Genomic DNA, 15,101 nt, shown 5'->3' on the forward strand with positions numbered 1-15,101 from the left:
TCGCCCATGCCAGATGTTGTTCAACCAGGCCATACCCGTTATCTTCCTTGTCATTAACAGATACAAGAAAAAGAAGAACACCCAATTAGTTATTGAGAGAACATGGAAGTTGGTTGAGAAGTATGCAATCACTGACCACAAGGAGCCACATTTGATAATTTCCAGAGAATATGACCCTCGTTTACCAAAAAAATTTGAATATTTCAAAGAGCTACAACAGGTTGCCGAACAGTGTTGTCTTTTAAAGACAAGGTTTTTGTAATAATGTCAGCCATGAAGAAAAGGTTGCACTGTTGAAGCTCTGTGATGTATTTGCCTACCCTCCATCTAAAGAGCACTTTGGTATTGGTCCATTAGAAGCAATGTACATGGTGAACCGGTAATTGCTATCAATGATGGAGGACCTACTGAAACTGTGTCACATGGGGAGACAGGTTGGCTGACCGAGCCCAATGCCAATCGTTTCTTGAACCGCATGTTGAACTTTGTTAGTCACCCTGAGAAGTTTGGAGAGGCTGGCCACAAACGTGTCCTAGATATATTCTCCCATCAAAAGTTTGTGAATAATTAGATGAGTTGGTCCAGCGTCTGTCAACCTCATCAGGTGAAGATGACTAGAATACAAGCTATATACACATAACACAGATTTGTAGGAAGTTAATTCTTCTAACAAAATAAGCACTGATGAAAACTCTGCTTTGAGCATACAAGTGTTAGTAAATAATATAAAGATTCTAGCAGTTACTATTGTTCTTATCCTCTGCTCACAAGTACAGTGGCTAGTATTGCAGATATCACAGCAAGGATTGCAGCAGTGATCCATGCACCCCAGCGGAACAAATGATCCTGTAAATATGACGCATACCAGATAACATAAAAATATAATTATATTAACAAACATAAAATTATATCCAAAAAAATTTTGAATTTTAAAGACAGAAAATGGGAATTTTACATGAAATGGTTGATCTTTTATTCTATTCAGAATCTGTCAAACTTGTAGTGTGATTCTGTGAAGCATTTAACACCAGGAGAAACGATGTGCCCCCTCCTGCCTCCCAAACAAAATTTTGTACAAGCTTGAGATGTTCTAACAGAGCAGTCAGTTAAATACTCTAATGTGAAGACACCACATGTAACACTATTAACAATCCTCTACATTTATTATTGCTGAGCATGAAAGCTTGCATCTGCAGCACCATCCCATGGGCACACTTAGCTATGGCTTGCTGGGATTTCTTTTGCAAATTAAATGCACATGGACTGGATCTGAAAGAACCCCATATGTTAGCGCATTTTTCTTTATCCAGATAGCCAAAGGAACGGCCAACCGAAGTCTCAGCTCTAAAATCCAAGAACTTCCGAAGATACAGTGCTACAAAGTGGCAGCAGCAGAAAAAAATCAATTTGTACACTGACAATACGGAGAATAAATGGTCATAACTTTCGAATTAAGTCCAAACCAAGATGCAACTTACACCATCGGATTCTCCATCAGCAGGTGAATCCATTGCTGAGTACGTTTTGTCTTCCAGGCCTTTCCTACAGCCAGGCTGAAGGCAAAAACGTGACAAAAAAAACTGATATCAAACTGTTTGTCAAACACAAGGTAAATTAACCCTCATATATTCTCTCTCCTTGGGAGTACTGACACGAAAAAAAGATTTTCAAACTCCTCTTGCTTTGGAGATCATGGTGCTACCATAGTTTTTGCTGTTATCATTGTGAAACAAGCACTCAAAAATTTACAGATTTTTATTTTTGATTTTGTTAATATTTCACCCATTGCATTTATTGCACTCTACTGTAAAATTAGGCTTGCGCTGGAATTCTTGCAGATCCAGTCACATTTGAAAATTACCCGCTCACAACTGAACTATTCATTCATGACTGTCATTGATCCATATAGCTTTCAATCAATGCAGACCTTATATGATTAGATAATTCAGATATAACTACATCAAAAATTTCAGTCCTGAAACATATAAAATACCTTTAGCTTCTTGGGGACTGCACCTTCCAGACCCACTACCCTGGTGCACCTCCACAGCTAAACCCCCTGAGTACTAGTCTCATGTGGCCAAACTCTGTATGCTTGTATGTGTAGAAAATCATATCTAGCCATGCAAGGCTACCTCTACACTGCAAAACCCTTTACCTCCATACTAAAATTAATCCCAAATTATTGGATTCGCAAAAATGATTTATTCTGTCAACTTACTGGAGATGGAGATTTTTTGGGTGGATTACTATCATCATTAACACTTTGCAGTCGCTCCATCTCTCCTTTTTTCTCAGTAGGTGTTACCCACTCCGTCTTAGCTATTATTTTGTAAATAGTAAATGAGATGTCTATCACAGTGAAGGCGATGAAGAAAGCAAGCATTGCTACGAAGGCAATGTACTCCTCTGGGTTGGCATACTTCTGACCAAACAGATATAATCCAAGGCTCACATTGGCACCTATAAAAAGTGATACATGCCATTAACTTTATAAATACTGTATATCACATATAATTATATAGCCTTAAATTTAAATTCAGGGAAGGATTGGATCCCACACAGCTAAGTGTTTCCCTTTGGAAACTGCATGTTGCCACAGGATTGTTGGCATGGGATTTTGTCATCTGTATATTCAACAGAAAATTATAATTTGATGTCAAGATTGTGAATTCCTGTAGCTGTTTACAGGCTTTTTGTACATGCATTAATAGGCTTTCTTTATGTTGCATACTAATTATAAATAATGAACAGCATAAGTGTTTATATGTTGATAATACACACACTGCAGTCATGGCTTTTGAAACAGTAGCAAAGTTTGTGGGCTAAATACGATGTAATCATATCAACATTTCTACCATAATAATACTGCTTCCTGCCTTGTCACAACTGGCCAGTATAATAATATCTAAATACATTTCAACTTACCAGCAAGTATTTCACATATTAATCCAATGAGATATCCATGGAGGACAGTAAATATCCAACGACTAGTGAGAGAAAATTGTTTAATCTATTAGGGGATAACTATGTAATACAGAACTTACTTTTTTGCATTAGGTTTGCACCGGAACAGTGCAATTATGGGCTATTAGGGGAGACCAAAGAATCATAATATACACACACTTTCAGTATACATAATTACAATACAAATGCACTGCTTTTCAAAGTTAATTGTCTATGCCAAAATTAATCAGACATAGAAAAGGGTGCAGCCTTTAACCCTTAAAGCTGCATAGGCCGATATATCGGCCATTATTTTAAAGCACTTAAAACACATTAATGTTGTCACTAACCTTTACTGGGAACAACTGTCTTTGGTAGTAGTCTAACCCTTCCCCAGTCTGTATGTAGCTTTGGTTGTCTTCTGAGATCATTTGGCTCTACCACGATCTAAAGTTGATTGTGGTGAGTTGGTAGGTGTGCAAGGCCCCGACTGCTTTGGGGAAGACCTAATTTATTTCAATTGTTTTGACTTTTACAGGCCAAGAGTAATAATACAAATCAAGCGACAAATACTTGGGCAGGCAAGAAGGTTGGAGCGGGGTCAGCAAATGACCGTCCAAATTCTTGCTGCTGAAACCTATACCTATTAAGCAGTCATCCTAAGTGGGACCTTGCACTATCACACTCTCTCTATAGAGAATGGAGGTGCTGCGTATGCAGCAAATGAAGAGCCTTTATCAGTGCAATGTACCAGTTTGTCATTTAAAAAAGGATTTGATACCTATGGATATGAAGCTGACTTTATCCTAAGTTGGCTCTTCCTACTGAGCGTACCCAGCTGGGCGGACCTATATTTACCCTAGTGGCAGCAGTATAGGTCTGAATGGCCAACGATGGCAACATTGTGCATATAACCATGAACCAACATTTGCCTTAGTAGGCAGCGATGTTGGCTCGGTAAAGGACACTGTATGTAACAATGATATGAACCAATGTTTGCCTAAGTGGCAGCTGTATTGGCTCAGTAACTGACAATGTCTGTTTTGAAATGTGAACCAACACATGCCTTAGTAGACAGTGATGTTGGCTCTGTAAATGACAATGCATGTAACATTGATATGAACCAATATTTGCCTTAGTGGCAGCTGTATTGGCTCAATAATTGACAATGTATATTTCAAAAAAAAAAAAAAAAAAAAAAAAAAAAAGTGTGAACCAACATTTGCCTTGGTAGGCAGCGATGTTGGCTCGGTAAATGCCACTGTGTGTAACTATGATATGAACCAATATTTGCCTTAGTGGCAGCGGTACTGGCTCAACAACCCACGTTATAAAAGGTAATGATGTGCACCAGTGGGAGGGTGGGTGGTAGAAGCAGTTTGTCTACCCATTCTTCACGGTTGCACGTGTTACTGCATGCGCATGCGCTGATGTTCTAAATATAGCACTAACTCTTATTAATGCTCTTCTCCAAACAACCAATGACACGGTGAGTATACTATATCTGTTAGATTCCAACATTAACTCGTTTTAAATATTTTAAACTTCATTTAATGTTGTCACTAACCTTTACTGGGAACAACTGTCTTTGGTAGTAGTCTAACCCTTCCCCAGTCTGTATGTAGCTTTGGTTGTCTTCTGAGATCATTTGGCTCTACCACGATCTAAAGTTGATTGTGGTGAGTTGGTAGGTGTGCAAGGCCCCGACTGCTTTGGGGAAGACCTAATTTATTTCAATTGTTTTGACTTTTACAGGCCAAGAGTAATAATACAAATCAAGCGACAAATACTTGGGCAGGCAAGAAGGTTGGAGCGGGGTCAGCAAATGACCGTCCAAATTCTTGCTGCTGAAACCATAGAAAGATAACCATGTATACATGGGAATCTTTCACCACCAAGGATTCTGGCGCAGATACTTCAATGCATTATCGCTTATTTATATTACAAGCATATTATGTGTGTGTACATGTAAATAGAATACAGTCAAGTTACAGTACTCTGTGTGATGTATGATACTGTACTTAAGCGTGCAATAAATGTGTAGTGCTGCATATCAAGTCAGTTCATGTGTTTCTTGTTACTGTTATCTAGGTGCTGTCACTCTGCTGTGGAATACTAGATGAAGCTGAAGCTATCAATGCGGAAAATTTGGCTAGCTCACATGGAGGTGTCTTGATGTATCTTTGGTAAGCGTCACTCTGCCATCTGCCTAACATCTTGATGTATGCGTCAGGTATATTAGCTTTGGCTGCGGTGGTTGCTGCTCCAATGCGGAAGCTGTGTTCTAAATATAGCACTAACTCTTATTAATGCTCTTCTCCAAACAACCAATGACACGGTGAGTATACTATATCTGTTAGATTCCAACATTAACTCGTTTTAAATATTTTAAACTTCATTAAATATTACAGCTAATGCATGCTTAAAGAATGGTTTCTACACAGCCAGCACAGACAAGCTAGTCTAATGATATTAACTGAAACCTTATATCAATAGAAAGTTTATTCATTGGGCTACTTAGACAAGTACAAAATTAATTGTTGCAACAACAATCACTCACTTGTTATGACGCCACGAAGAATGACGACTGTATTTCCTGTTAATTCACATGCATTGTGTCGGTAGCCATTTATAAAAATGTTTTACTCACGTGAACTTTATATGGCATGGTTTTTCATTGAATGGAGAATTGAATGGTCCTTACCAGAACTCCATAGGACACACTATGAAGAAATTATCAACTGTTTGTTGAAGGTATGTAATAAGGTGTTTCGTGTTTAGTGACAGCTTGTATTCACGGCAAGTTTTGACCTTGTGCTTCCACCAAAGGGTAACTATAAAACCCAAGCCAGGCACAATTTTATTTCTTATTACATCACAGATAGAATGGTACAAATTGCGTAGCTTAGCACTTACTGCATGGAAGTTACAGTGCTTTGTTTACGGTCATGCATTATGGCAGAAATATTGGCCTATGTGTTTTCAGTGCACTTTTATTAATAATTGCGTGCGGCATCAAGGGTTAAAACTATAGTTGTGAAATCAAAGGTGATGGCTAATTTCAGTCAATTTTAAAAGTGACAGCAGCATCATTCAACTAGCATGCATCATGCTGGCAAAATTTTGAGCATAATAAGGCTAGTCTAAGCGTCAAGCATCATGTCTACTAAATGAGAAACTTAAATTAAAATAGCACAAAGCATGCACCCACACTACACAATAATTTAGCTATACCACCACTTATAATCATATCAAAACTTTGTAATATTATTATACTTTCTGATTCCTGACCAGCTATTAACTGAGATATATTCAAATAGACTAACTACTTACTGTAATACCATACCTGTTTCACTTTCCATACAAAAGCCTCAATAGTAGTAGTGAAATTTATCCCGTATTTCACTGGTAGCAGTGAAAAAGTTGTAATTGCAATTTCATTGGCTAGAATTTATGTTAACAATGTAGCGCCAATTAGTGTTGACGCGTGTTCAGTACATAGTGACAAATTGTGTACATAGCAACAAATTGTGTACATAGCAACGCTAATGCACAGCATCTATATATGCAGCGAGTATGGTATTAACTGGGAATAGCATGGGTATAGCAGTGAAATTTGGGATAAATACCACTCTTGTTGCATTGAAAATGGAAATTTCAATCCAACACTCGTGGTATTTATCCCAAATTTCACTGCTACCCATGCTATTACTAGTACTAATGCAACAGCCAAGAAACATAATTCAACAGCATGTATAAGAAATACTGATACAATTTAATAAAACAGTTAGTTCTTTGAGCATAATCGTAGATTGTGAAAGTACATAACAGGCTTTATTTTGAACACTGTTCAAAAGCACAACAGGTTAATCTTGAAAGCATAATTAGTGGATCAAACCTAGCATTTTTCAAAGAGGTTAAGTTGGTAATACCGAACCATACTATTCGACATTAATTGTGTTTCTATAAAGCTGTATTCACACTTTTTGATGAAGATATTTGTATCAGATAAATAATTCTATAATGGTTATATTTTGTGTTGTGGTTGCCCTACTATCAATTTTCCATTCAACTACATATATTGCTCTTCTTTTAGCCTTACTGAGGCTGTATATGGGCATGCAGAAAATGTATTTTTATGTACATAATTCAATTTCTACTTGCCAGGCTCAGATCCGTAGCCAGGGGGGGTTTGAGGGGTTCTGAAGAACCGCCCTCTTGGAGAAAAGATCCACAATTTCAGTAAAATGGTCCACAATTAGCAAAAAGGTCCACAATTATATACAAGCCCAAATTTTCAGTACCAAAAGTCCATTAGCTAAATAACACCAATAAGCTAAATAAGTGCTTCTTGTAGCTTATTCAGTGTGCTTGAAACAAAAATCAAAATACTCTAATAGAGCAGTCAACCACTCTAATAAAACAATCACTCTGATGGAACAGTCACGTTTACATTGTAATTACTTAACCATTAAACCCACAGCTGTTTTAAAACAAACGCAAGCACTGAAAATGCATAATCCAGAAAACTGGATTATATGCAAGCCTTTTAAACAAACCCTAAAGTACAAAAACCGTTAAAGCTATCTAAAAAATACAAACACCATGTTACTTACCGTTAAATTTTGGTTTAAATGGTGCTATCCTTCATTGCATCCTTCCATCCCAGAACTTCACTCTGTGCCTTTAAAGTACAAAAGAACCATCTCTTCGTCTTCTTCCTTCGTATATCGATAAACAAAAGGCCATAACTCGGCCATAGTTCATTCTCTGGGAATTATCTTGCTTGTTACGTGATAGCCATTCAGTTGATATACATATATCATGTGTGATTTACAAAATGGTCAACAAGAACACTAACGATATGGACGTGAAAGGAAACAAAATGCTTCAATGTTTCGTAGTGGGTGAGTTCCTTGTTGTTTGTTAGAAGTTTACATGCTGTTACAAAGGGTAAGCCTTTCCAAGTTTAAAATCTCTATTTCTAAGAGATTGGATAAATGCTTCGCAAGATATGTCAGTTTAAAACCATGTATGTAAAATGACAAAAGTATTGTGCATTTTTCGTTTGTGTTTTATCAAATCCAATTTTCTGGATTATGCAGGTTTAAGGGTTAATTTAATGACAAAAACATAGTAAGATCATCGCTTTCATTGAAATATGAAAACAAACTTGGGGCTTGACCCCATGAATGCTTCAACTCCATGCAATGTGTAAATTCCATTGTCTTAAAGCAATCTTTGGCCTGCTCCACTGCCCCTACTGAGAGGCTCTCCAATCCATATTCACTGTGACATTCCAATACATTAATTTTATGCATAGACACAGATGGTATAATTACAGTAGCAGTAGAGATACTTTGCCAGATGTCATCCATATACGTGGCTGGTCTTAAGCTTGAACTTCCTAAATAATTGTGTTGTTTTTATTGACTGAAATGCCTCCAAATTCCATATGTAATATCTATTTTCAAAACATATTCTGGGAGAGATGCCCCCAGACCCCCTAGGTTAAGAATGCTTTGTATGCTGGGTGTTTCGCACACCCTGATGTAATCCCATACAAAAAGGTCCACCTTTACTTCTAAAAGAACCGACCCAGATAAAAGTCTGGCTACGGCTTTGCAAGATGCTACCACATTAAATATCAAGACACAGACAATGTAATGATAACACATGTCACTCACGTTTGTCAATTGCAGACTAAGGATAGCAATGCCTGCCACAAAGTGAATGTAACCAACTGTATTCTGTATAGCATATACAGAACACACATTACCTGGTGTCTGCTTCAACTGTATATATACTGACATCATGCAGAGTTATCAGACCTTTAGTTGGAGCATTACGGAATGCCACAAATATCATTACAAATGCACAACATGTAAGGCATAAAGAAGATATCATAAAGATCTTGTGTAATGAGAACCATCCACCATTGGGGAGGGCTGGCTTCATGTGGTTAGCCATCAATATACCAAGGAAGCCTAACACCGGCCATGCCACAATCATAACAATGCCTACAAATGGAAACTCTAAGTAGCACTATTCAGGTTATATTTATTTAATGCTCACCATGTGTCTTGATAAGTGGGACCTTGGAGTAGTCAAAGTCAATAGAAGCCTCTGTAACAAGGTTAATTTTGGAGGTGCTTATTTGCGGATTGTGTTGATGCTTTGGGAAATTACCATATATACCTGCAATGGAATTGTGCAAAACAATAAACATAGAAAAGGCAAGGTTATGTTGCATAACACTGCAATCCAGAGAATACCCTGAAGTCTAATGCCCCAAAGATTCCACACCAACTTTTACAGATAAACATTGAGTGGTGTCAAGCCAACACCCATTATGCAAAACAAGGATGGTGGGAGTCTCTGCTGCTATCCCAGCTAACGTCAAGTCCCCATTTAAAAAGCTGGGTTCTTCCCAGGTTCATATTTACACAGTGTTAATACATACACTCAAATTATGCAACACAGAAACTGCACTACATGCACCTCTATGCACAGTTAAGACAGCAAACACGCACCACACACACACACACACACACATCAAAAAGGTAACGCCTACAGCAGCCATGTGAAACACAGCTATTATTGCCAACAAATCAACACTTGTGTAGCTTAGGGTACTACTCAGGCACTTGAGTCTTGTACAGGCAAATCTTCCTGGGGAAGGACTAATAGCCCACCCACAGGAGGACTGTCCAGGTCTGTCTAGAACCCAAAGTTTTACAACAGCCCCAACACTAAGCGAGACAAGGACAGTTGGACATTTGCTTCCCTAACACCAAGTACCCATTGATGTTACAGCTGGGCGGGCTGCTTCCCCAGTTGACACTAGGCCCCATTATACAGCTGGGTAGACTGGAACAATGTGAATAAAGCTTCTTGCTCAAGGATAGGGACCCGCCTATTATGGTCATTATTTTACCTATTATGCTATGCTGCACTGTTCAAAAAGCTTGCCTATTATGCTCAAATTATGCTCATACCTCAGTTCCTATGTTTTTCTAATAAATTTGCACTTTATGGGAAGAATAGTAGGTGGCTGAAGCACAAGCACAGATTTTAAATCCTTGCTTGTCAAAATGCATGTCACAGAAAAGATCAATATACTCTAATCTTTGTTGGGAGTAACGCGTTGCGTAATATTATTACTTTTGTGGTAACAAAGTAATATAACGAAATATGCTATAAAAACAGGTAATATAACGCAAGTTACTTTACTTACAAATGTAATGCGTTACCTAAGTAATATAATTACTGTAACGAGTCTAATATTACATAATATTATTACTACAAGTAATGAAGTTACTACGTTAGTTATCGTCTGAGTAACGCCTAGCCACAACGAAGTAACGAGGCCTACTGAATGAAGCTTATTAACCAGCTTCTTACTGATTACCAAGATTTGCATATTGTCCAACAACGCAATCATGTCACGTGATAAGGTGGTAGTTTCACACATGACAGCTTAAGGCTGTGGACACAAAGTAATATAATATGTAATATTATTACAGTTACTTTATTTTATGGGTAATATGTAACTGTAACTAAATAGTTCAGTTGCAAGTAATATGTAATATGTAACTAGTTACTTTTACAAAGTAACTTGCCCAACACTGACTCTAATGGAACAATCAGCAACCTGATTATTCTATTAGAGTTTCTGACTGTTCTATTAGATCTTTTTCTGTGATATGTATTTTGATAAGAAAGAATTTATGGCATTGCACAAGTGCTCTGCCTATTATACTAGCATTATGCTCAATCCTTTCAGACACCTATTACGCTCATTATTATGCCAGCATAATGAGCGGGTCTACTCAAGTAAACAACAGCACAATTATGTGACCCGCTGAGCAAAAACCAGCCATTTTTGCACATTTCTCAAATTCCATTTTCTTGCTTTTCTGTTATCTATAGTAACAAAGGAGTGGACAGCCAAAGTTTCAGCCTTTTGTGATGAATAGTCTTGGAGCTATAGTGATAGACAGTTGGAAAATGAATAAACTCAATTTATACAGCAACAATGAGGCAAATAAAATACAGGTGTTTATTTAATCAATTATAACTCACGACTGAACAAGCTACGAAAATGGGGTTTGGCTCAATCTGTTTACCATAAACTAGTTCATCAATCAAGTATTCATGTACGTCTCCGTGTGGACAAAGGAGAAAGCCATTTAAACAATTAAATGACGATGGTAAACTGTATTTCTACCGCATCATAAAAAGGCACCCATAACTCACGTACCGTATGCTGCATGAACATGAAACAAAGATTTGCTTACTCCCAATGAACAGGAGAATTTTGTGGTGTATAGGTTTTATTGATTTGAGCTTTGTTTCAGTACATACCGAAGCGATTAAAACTTGTGTGACTTTTTTATGTAGCATGCTTATTTTTACCCAATTTATTCAATACGTTTTTATAGCAAAATAGAATTTCACGAAAATGGCCAGTTTTCACTCAGCGGGTCACATATATGCCACTTTCACACCTCATTTGAAAGGGAAGGGAAGGTGTATGAATGCCATAATAGCACTGCTGTTAGTGCTCAGAAATGCATTAATGAGAAAAGGATGTAGTACCGTATAGAGGGAAACTTTGGCGGGAGTAAACTTTGGCTAATAGTAAGCTAAATTGCATTTGGCAAAATAAACATTGGCGAATTCAAGCTCAATCTATGGCTATAAAAATGCTTATCTAAGGCGCTATGAGTAATTGGTGGGTTAAGCTTTGGTGAATTTGTAGCGAATCGCCAAAGTTTCCCTCTGTACGGTATATGACTTCTTATTCTCATTAATGCATTCCAGGCATTCTCAGAAATCATTTACATTTCTTTGATGAAACTGTGTTATCTCTGTTTTAATATAGTAACACTTCACAGGATTGATAGTGGGTTTTAGTTTTAGTGACCCAGAGTTAATAAGATAGTTCATTGTTTTACTAAATGAAGAAGGTCACAGGTTAGTTTGCATTGCTGTTTTGCTTGATTCTAGTCATGTGGCATTATGAATGTGTCCATGCATAGGCACTAGGCATGGTATTTAATTGATTTGGCCATTAGTGTAAGCATATTCATTACTTTAGTTTATTGTTGGCTAGTTAAGTAAGTGCTGTAAGTGCACTTTAATCATTTCTATATTGCTGTTTTGACACCTGGCATGATGTCACACACACATAGTGACTGGGCGTGGCACTTAATTGACTGAGCCATTTACACTGTAAACACATAGCTTCAATGTTTTAATCTTTAGAGTTGTTCAGTTCGCATTTCAGTTTCCTGTGTTTCAGATTTTCAGTTAATTTAATTGTTTTTTAAATTGCATACCCACAATTGAAGTAATTTGCATGCTCATGTTGATACACTTATGTTTGGCCTCTCAGCAATGTCTTGTTGTTGTTCTTACGACATTATCCACTATCAAAACTCCATATAAATACACTCGCGAAGCATTCCTGCAGTTTCCTACAATTGCAGGTGAGTCACCCAAGTGGAATTAATTAGTTGTAACATAAGCACTTGTGATTTGCCTGAAATATATGCACTCGGGCTCTTGCGCTTGTGCGTATATTTTTGATATTTTTGGCAGGAAAAGCCCAGTTCTGCATGATCCCTACTATACAGTACTACCGTACCGTATAATGCATATATACACATACAGCAGCACACTGCAAGTGACTACACTACACAATACACACACCTGAGGATTCTCCAGTTCCAATCAGTAAATAGTATGAGTTGTTAAGATTTAAGTCTATACCCTCATTCTCGGGAAGCACAAAGACCACACGACTAAAAGTACATTTCATCCGACCATCGACTACTGATCCTTTGTGTAGCACAATCCCATCCTGTGAGGAAGAACGTGCTCAGTTATGAGAATGGTTGATATTTTAAGCTAGGAAAACTAATATTTGTGGAATAAGGGCATTAATTTTAAATGCACTAAGGTCAAAAAGGTAGAATTAGCAAAATAGTTTTTCTACTTTTAGGAAGCACATTAACTGCTTTATTAAAATATTGGAATGCTCTTTTAGAGTATGTACGTACGTATGTTGTCTTCTCAAAATAGTTTCCAGTGGTGAACTAGAATTATAATTAGTGACCCACCGATTGTTCTGATATAACTATGAGCACAATAGGTGCCTGAAAACATTGAGCATAATGCTAGCATAATAGGCAGTGCAATACTATAAATACTTGCTTGTCATAATGCATAACAAGTACACAAAAAAATTTGGAATTTTCAACTAGAGTAGAGACCATAGCACATTGGAAAAGGTACTGAAACATGCTGGAGTAGTGCATAATATTAAATCACAGTAAAACAATAAGAAGTGTTATATCCCTACTGTGCTCAAGATACCACAATGGAAATGTACAGTACGGATATAGCACTTCTTATTGTTTTACTATGATTTAATATCATGCACTACTCCACCATGTTTCAGTACTTTTTATTGATGTGCTATGGTCCTTACTCTAGTTGAAAATTCCATTATTTTGTGAACTTATTTGTTAACTTTTTTGTAAATAATTATCATGACCGCATACCGCATCAAAAGAAAGAAAGAAATGGCACTGCGCACCCCAGCTATATCAATTATCGTCTGAAAAGTGAAGTGTCCATTACGCTTCATTGTCAGCTATGTTCAACCCATTTCACAACATTACAAATCAAGAACTGTTCGAAAAGCACCTCTGCAATCAAAGTAGCCACTACAAAAATATGGACGATTTCCATTATGAAGGGAAGCCATCACGTGCTACCGCCAAATCGACACTTTTCGCTGTCAGCAAAGATGAATGCGACACAAAGGAGGATACTGGTAAGTCCATGAAGAATTCATTGTACATACAGCGGTATGCCAAAAGGCACCTCTCGGGCCAGAGCAACATCGAACAGTGAAAACATCACGCCCATAGCCTTAGCCGTTATCGAGTTACGCTGCATCAGTCAGTTACTCAGTCAGCCAGTTACTCAGTCAGTAGAAAACTCCATTAAATAATGTTTTTAAATTCCATAGCAACTTGTTGAAAGCATTTCAAGTCGATTTGAAGGCTTGTTTGGGCTAACCAATACTGCCTCATCGTCATCTGAGAAAAGTGAGGCTGGTTTTTGGGTGATATTTTTCATGGGCCATGCCCACACCTTTGCAGTCTCTACTATACAGTACTATCGTACAGTATTATATCACAGAAATAGACTAAATAGAACAGTCAGTAACTCTAATAGACACAATCTAACTGCTTCATTAGCGTATGTCGATCTTCACCATCACATGCATTTTAACAAGCAAGATTTATAGTCTGTGCTTCAGCCGCTTTTTATATTTACCCATAAAGTGCAAATCTATTAACAAAACATGGGAATTGAGGCATATGAATATTGAGCATAATTTGGGCATGTTAGACAAAATTTTAGAACATACCATAATAGGTAATCAGTGGGTCCCTAATAATAATTTTTCCGAGTGCTGCCCACTTCTCATTTCCATCACCCATAAGCAAAACAGACATTTTATTTACTGACCATTATCGATGGGTTCACACCTACTGTACATTACAGATTGTTACATCTAATGCTATTCATTTTGTGATGTTGAGTTATGTGTTCAATAATTATTGCAAACATTAGCAAGCAAATACAAAAAAGGAATTTCAATCACTTGTACAACAGTTAGTAGCGATCCACAAGTTAATAATGACACTGACATAGACATCTTGTCAGCACCAAAAGTAGGCCTTAGGGCGTTACATACACTCAAACTTTCATCATTAATCTTTTCTCAGAATGTAGCTACGCTTGTTCTAAGTTTTTCTTGACTTGATGTATAGCAGGTTTTTGTAAACATACTGTTCTATTAGACAGGAAAGCCATTTTTAGTTTGAAAGACACATAATGGCTACTGCCTGCAAGTAAATAGAGAATCGCTTCACTGACTGCTTTGTTATAGTGGGTAGCTGCCTATTAGGGTACATCAATCTCACCTTACAGTAATTGTAGTCTAAAATTCACTTTATTTAATATTCAAATTATTAATCTCAATATTTACGCATTACATCTGCAACCTTAGCAGGCAACAGGAGTAGAATATCTTGATATGAGCCAGAGACGAAGCTGTCAATAATATTAAG

General features: G+C 37.3%; 1 protein-coding gene across 3 annotated transcripts in view; it reads right to left on the reverse strand.

Moving 5' to 3' along the window:
- Positions 1-661: 661 nt before the first annotated feature.
- LOC136256339 (uncharacterized) overlaps positions 662-15,101 on the reverse strand; it is a 38,717-nt gene continuing 24,277 nt past the window's right edge. The window contains exons 13-22 of one of the 3 annotated variants that reach the window (XR_010701457.1): positions 12,664-12,814; positions 9,022-9,144; positions 8,758-8,966; positions 8,634-8,696; positions 6,293-6,390; positions 5,597-5,669; positions 5,507-5,542; positions 3,048-3,088; positions 2,929-2,990; positions 2,426-2,463 (exon numbers count right to left, since the gene is read on the reverse strand). Coding sequence is in view for 1 of the 3 variants with exons in the window: in XM_066049271.1 (XP_065905343.1) it covers positions 754-846; positions 2,222-2,463; positions 2,929-2,990; positions 3,048-3,088; positions 8,634-8,696; positions 8,758-8,966; positions 9,022-9,144; positions 12,664-12,814 (984 nt within the window). In the remaining 2 variants the exon portion in view is untranslated. Of the gene's footprint in view, positions 847-2,221; positions 2,464-2,928; positions 2,991-3,047; positions 3,089-5,506; positions 5,543-5,596; positions 5,670-6,292; positions 6,391-8,633; positions 8,697-8,757; positions 8,967-9,021; positions 9,145-12,663; positions 12,815-15,101 lie in introns of those variants that run through there. The other 2 variants (XM_066049271.1, XR_010701458.1) reach the window with 2 other exon arrangements.

This window comes from Dysidea avara, chromosome 5 (genome assembly GCF_963678975.1).
Source record: "Dysidea avara chromosome 5, odDysAvar1.4, whole genome shotgun sequence".
Lineage (NCBI taxonomy): Eukaryota > Metazoa > Porifera > Demospongiae > Dictyoceratida > Dysideidae > Dysidea > Dysidea avara.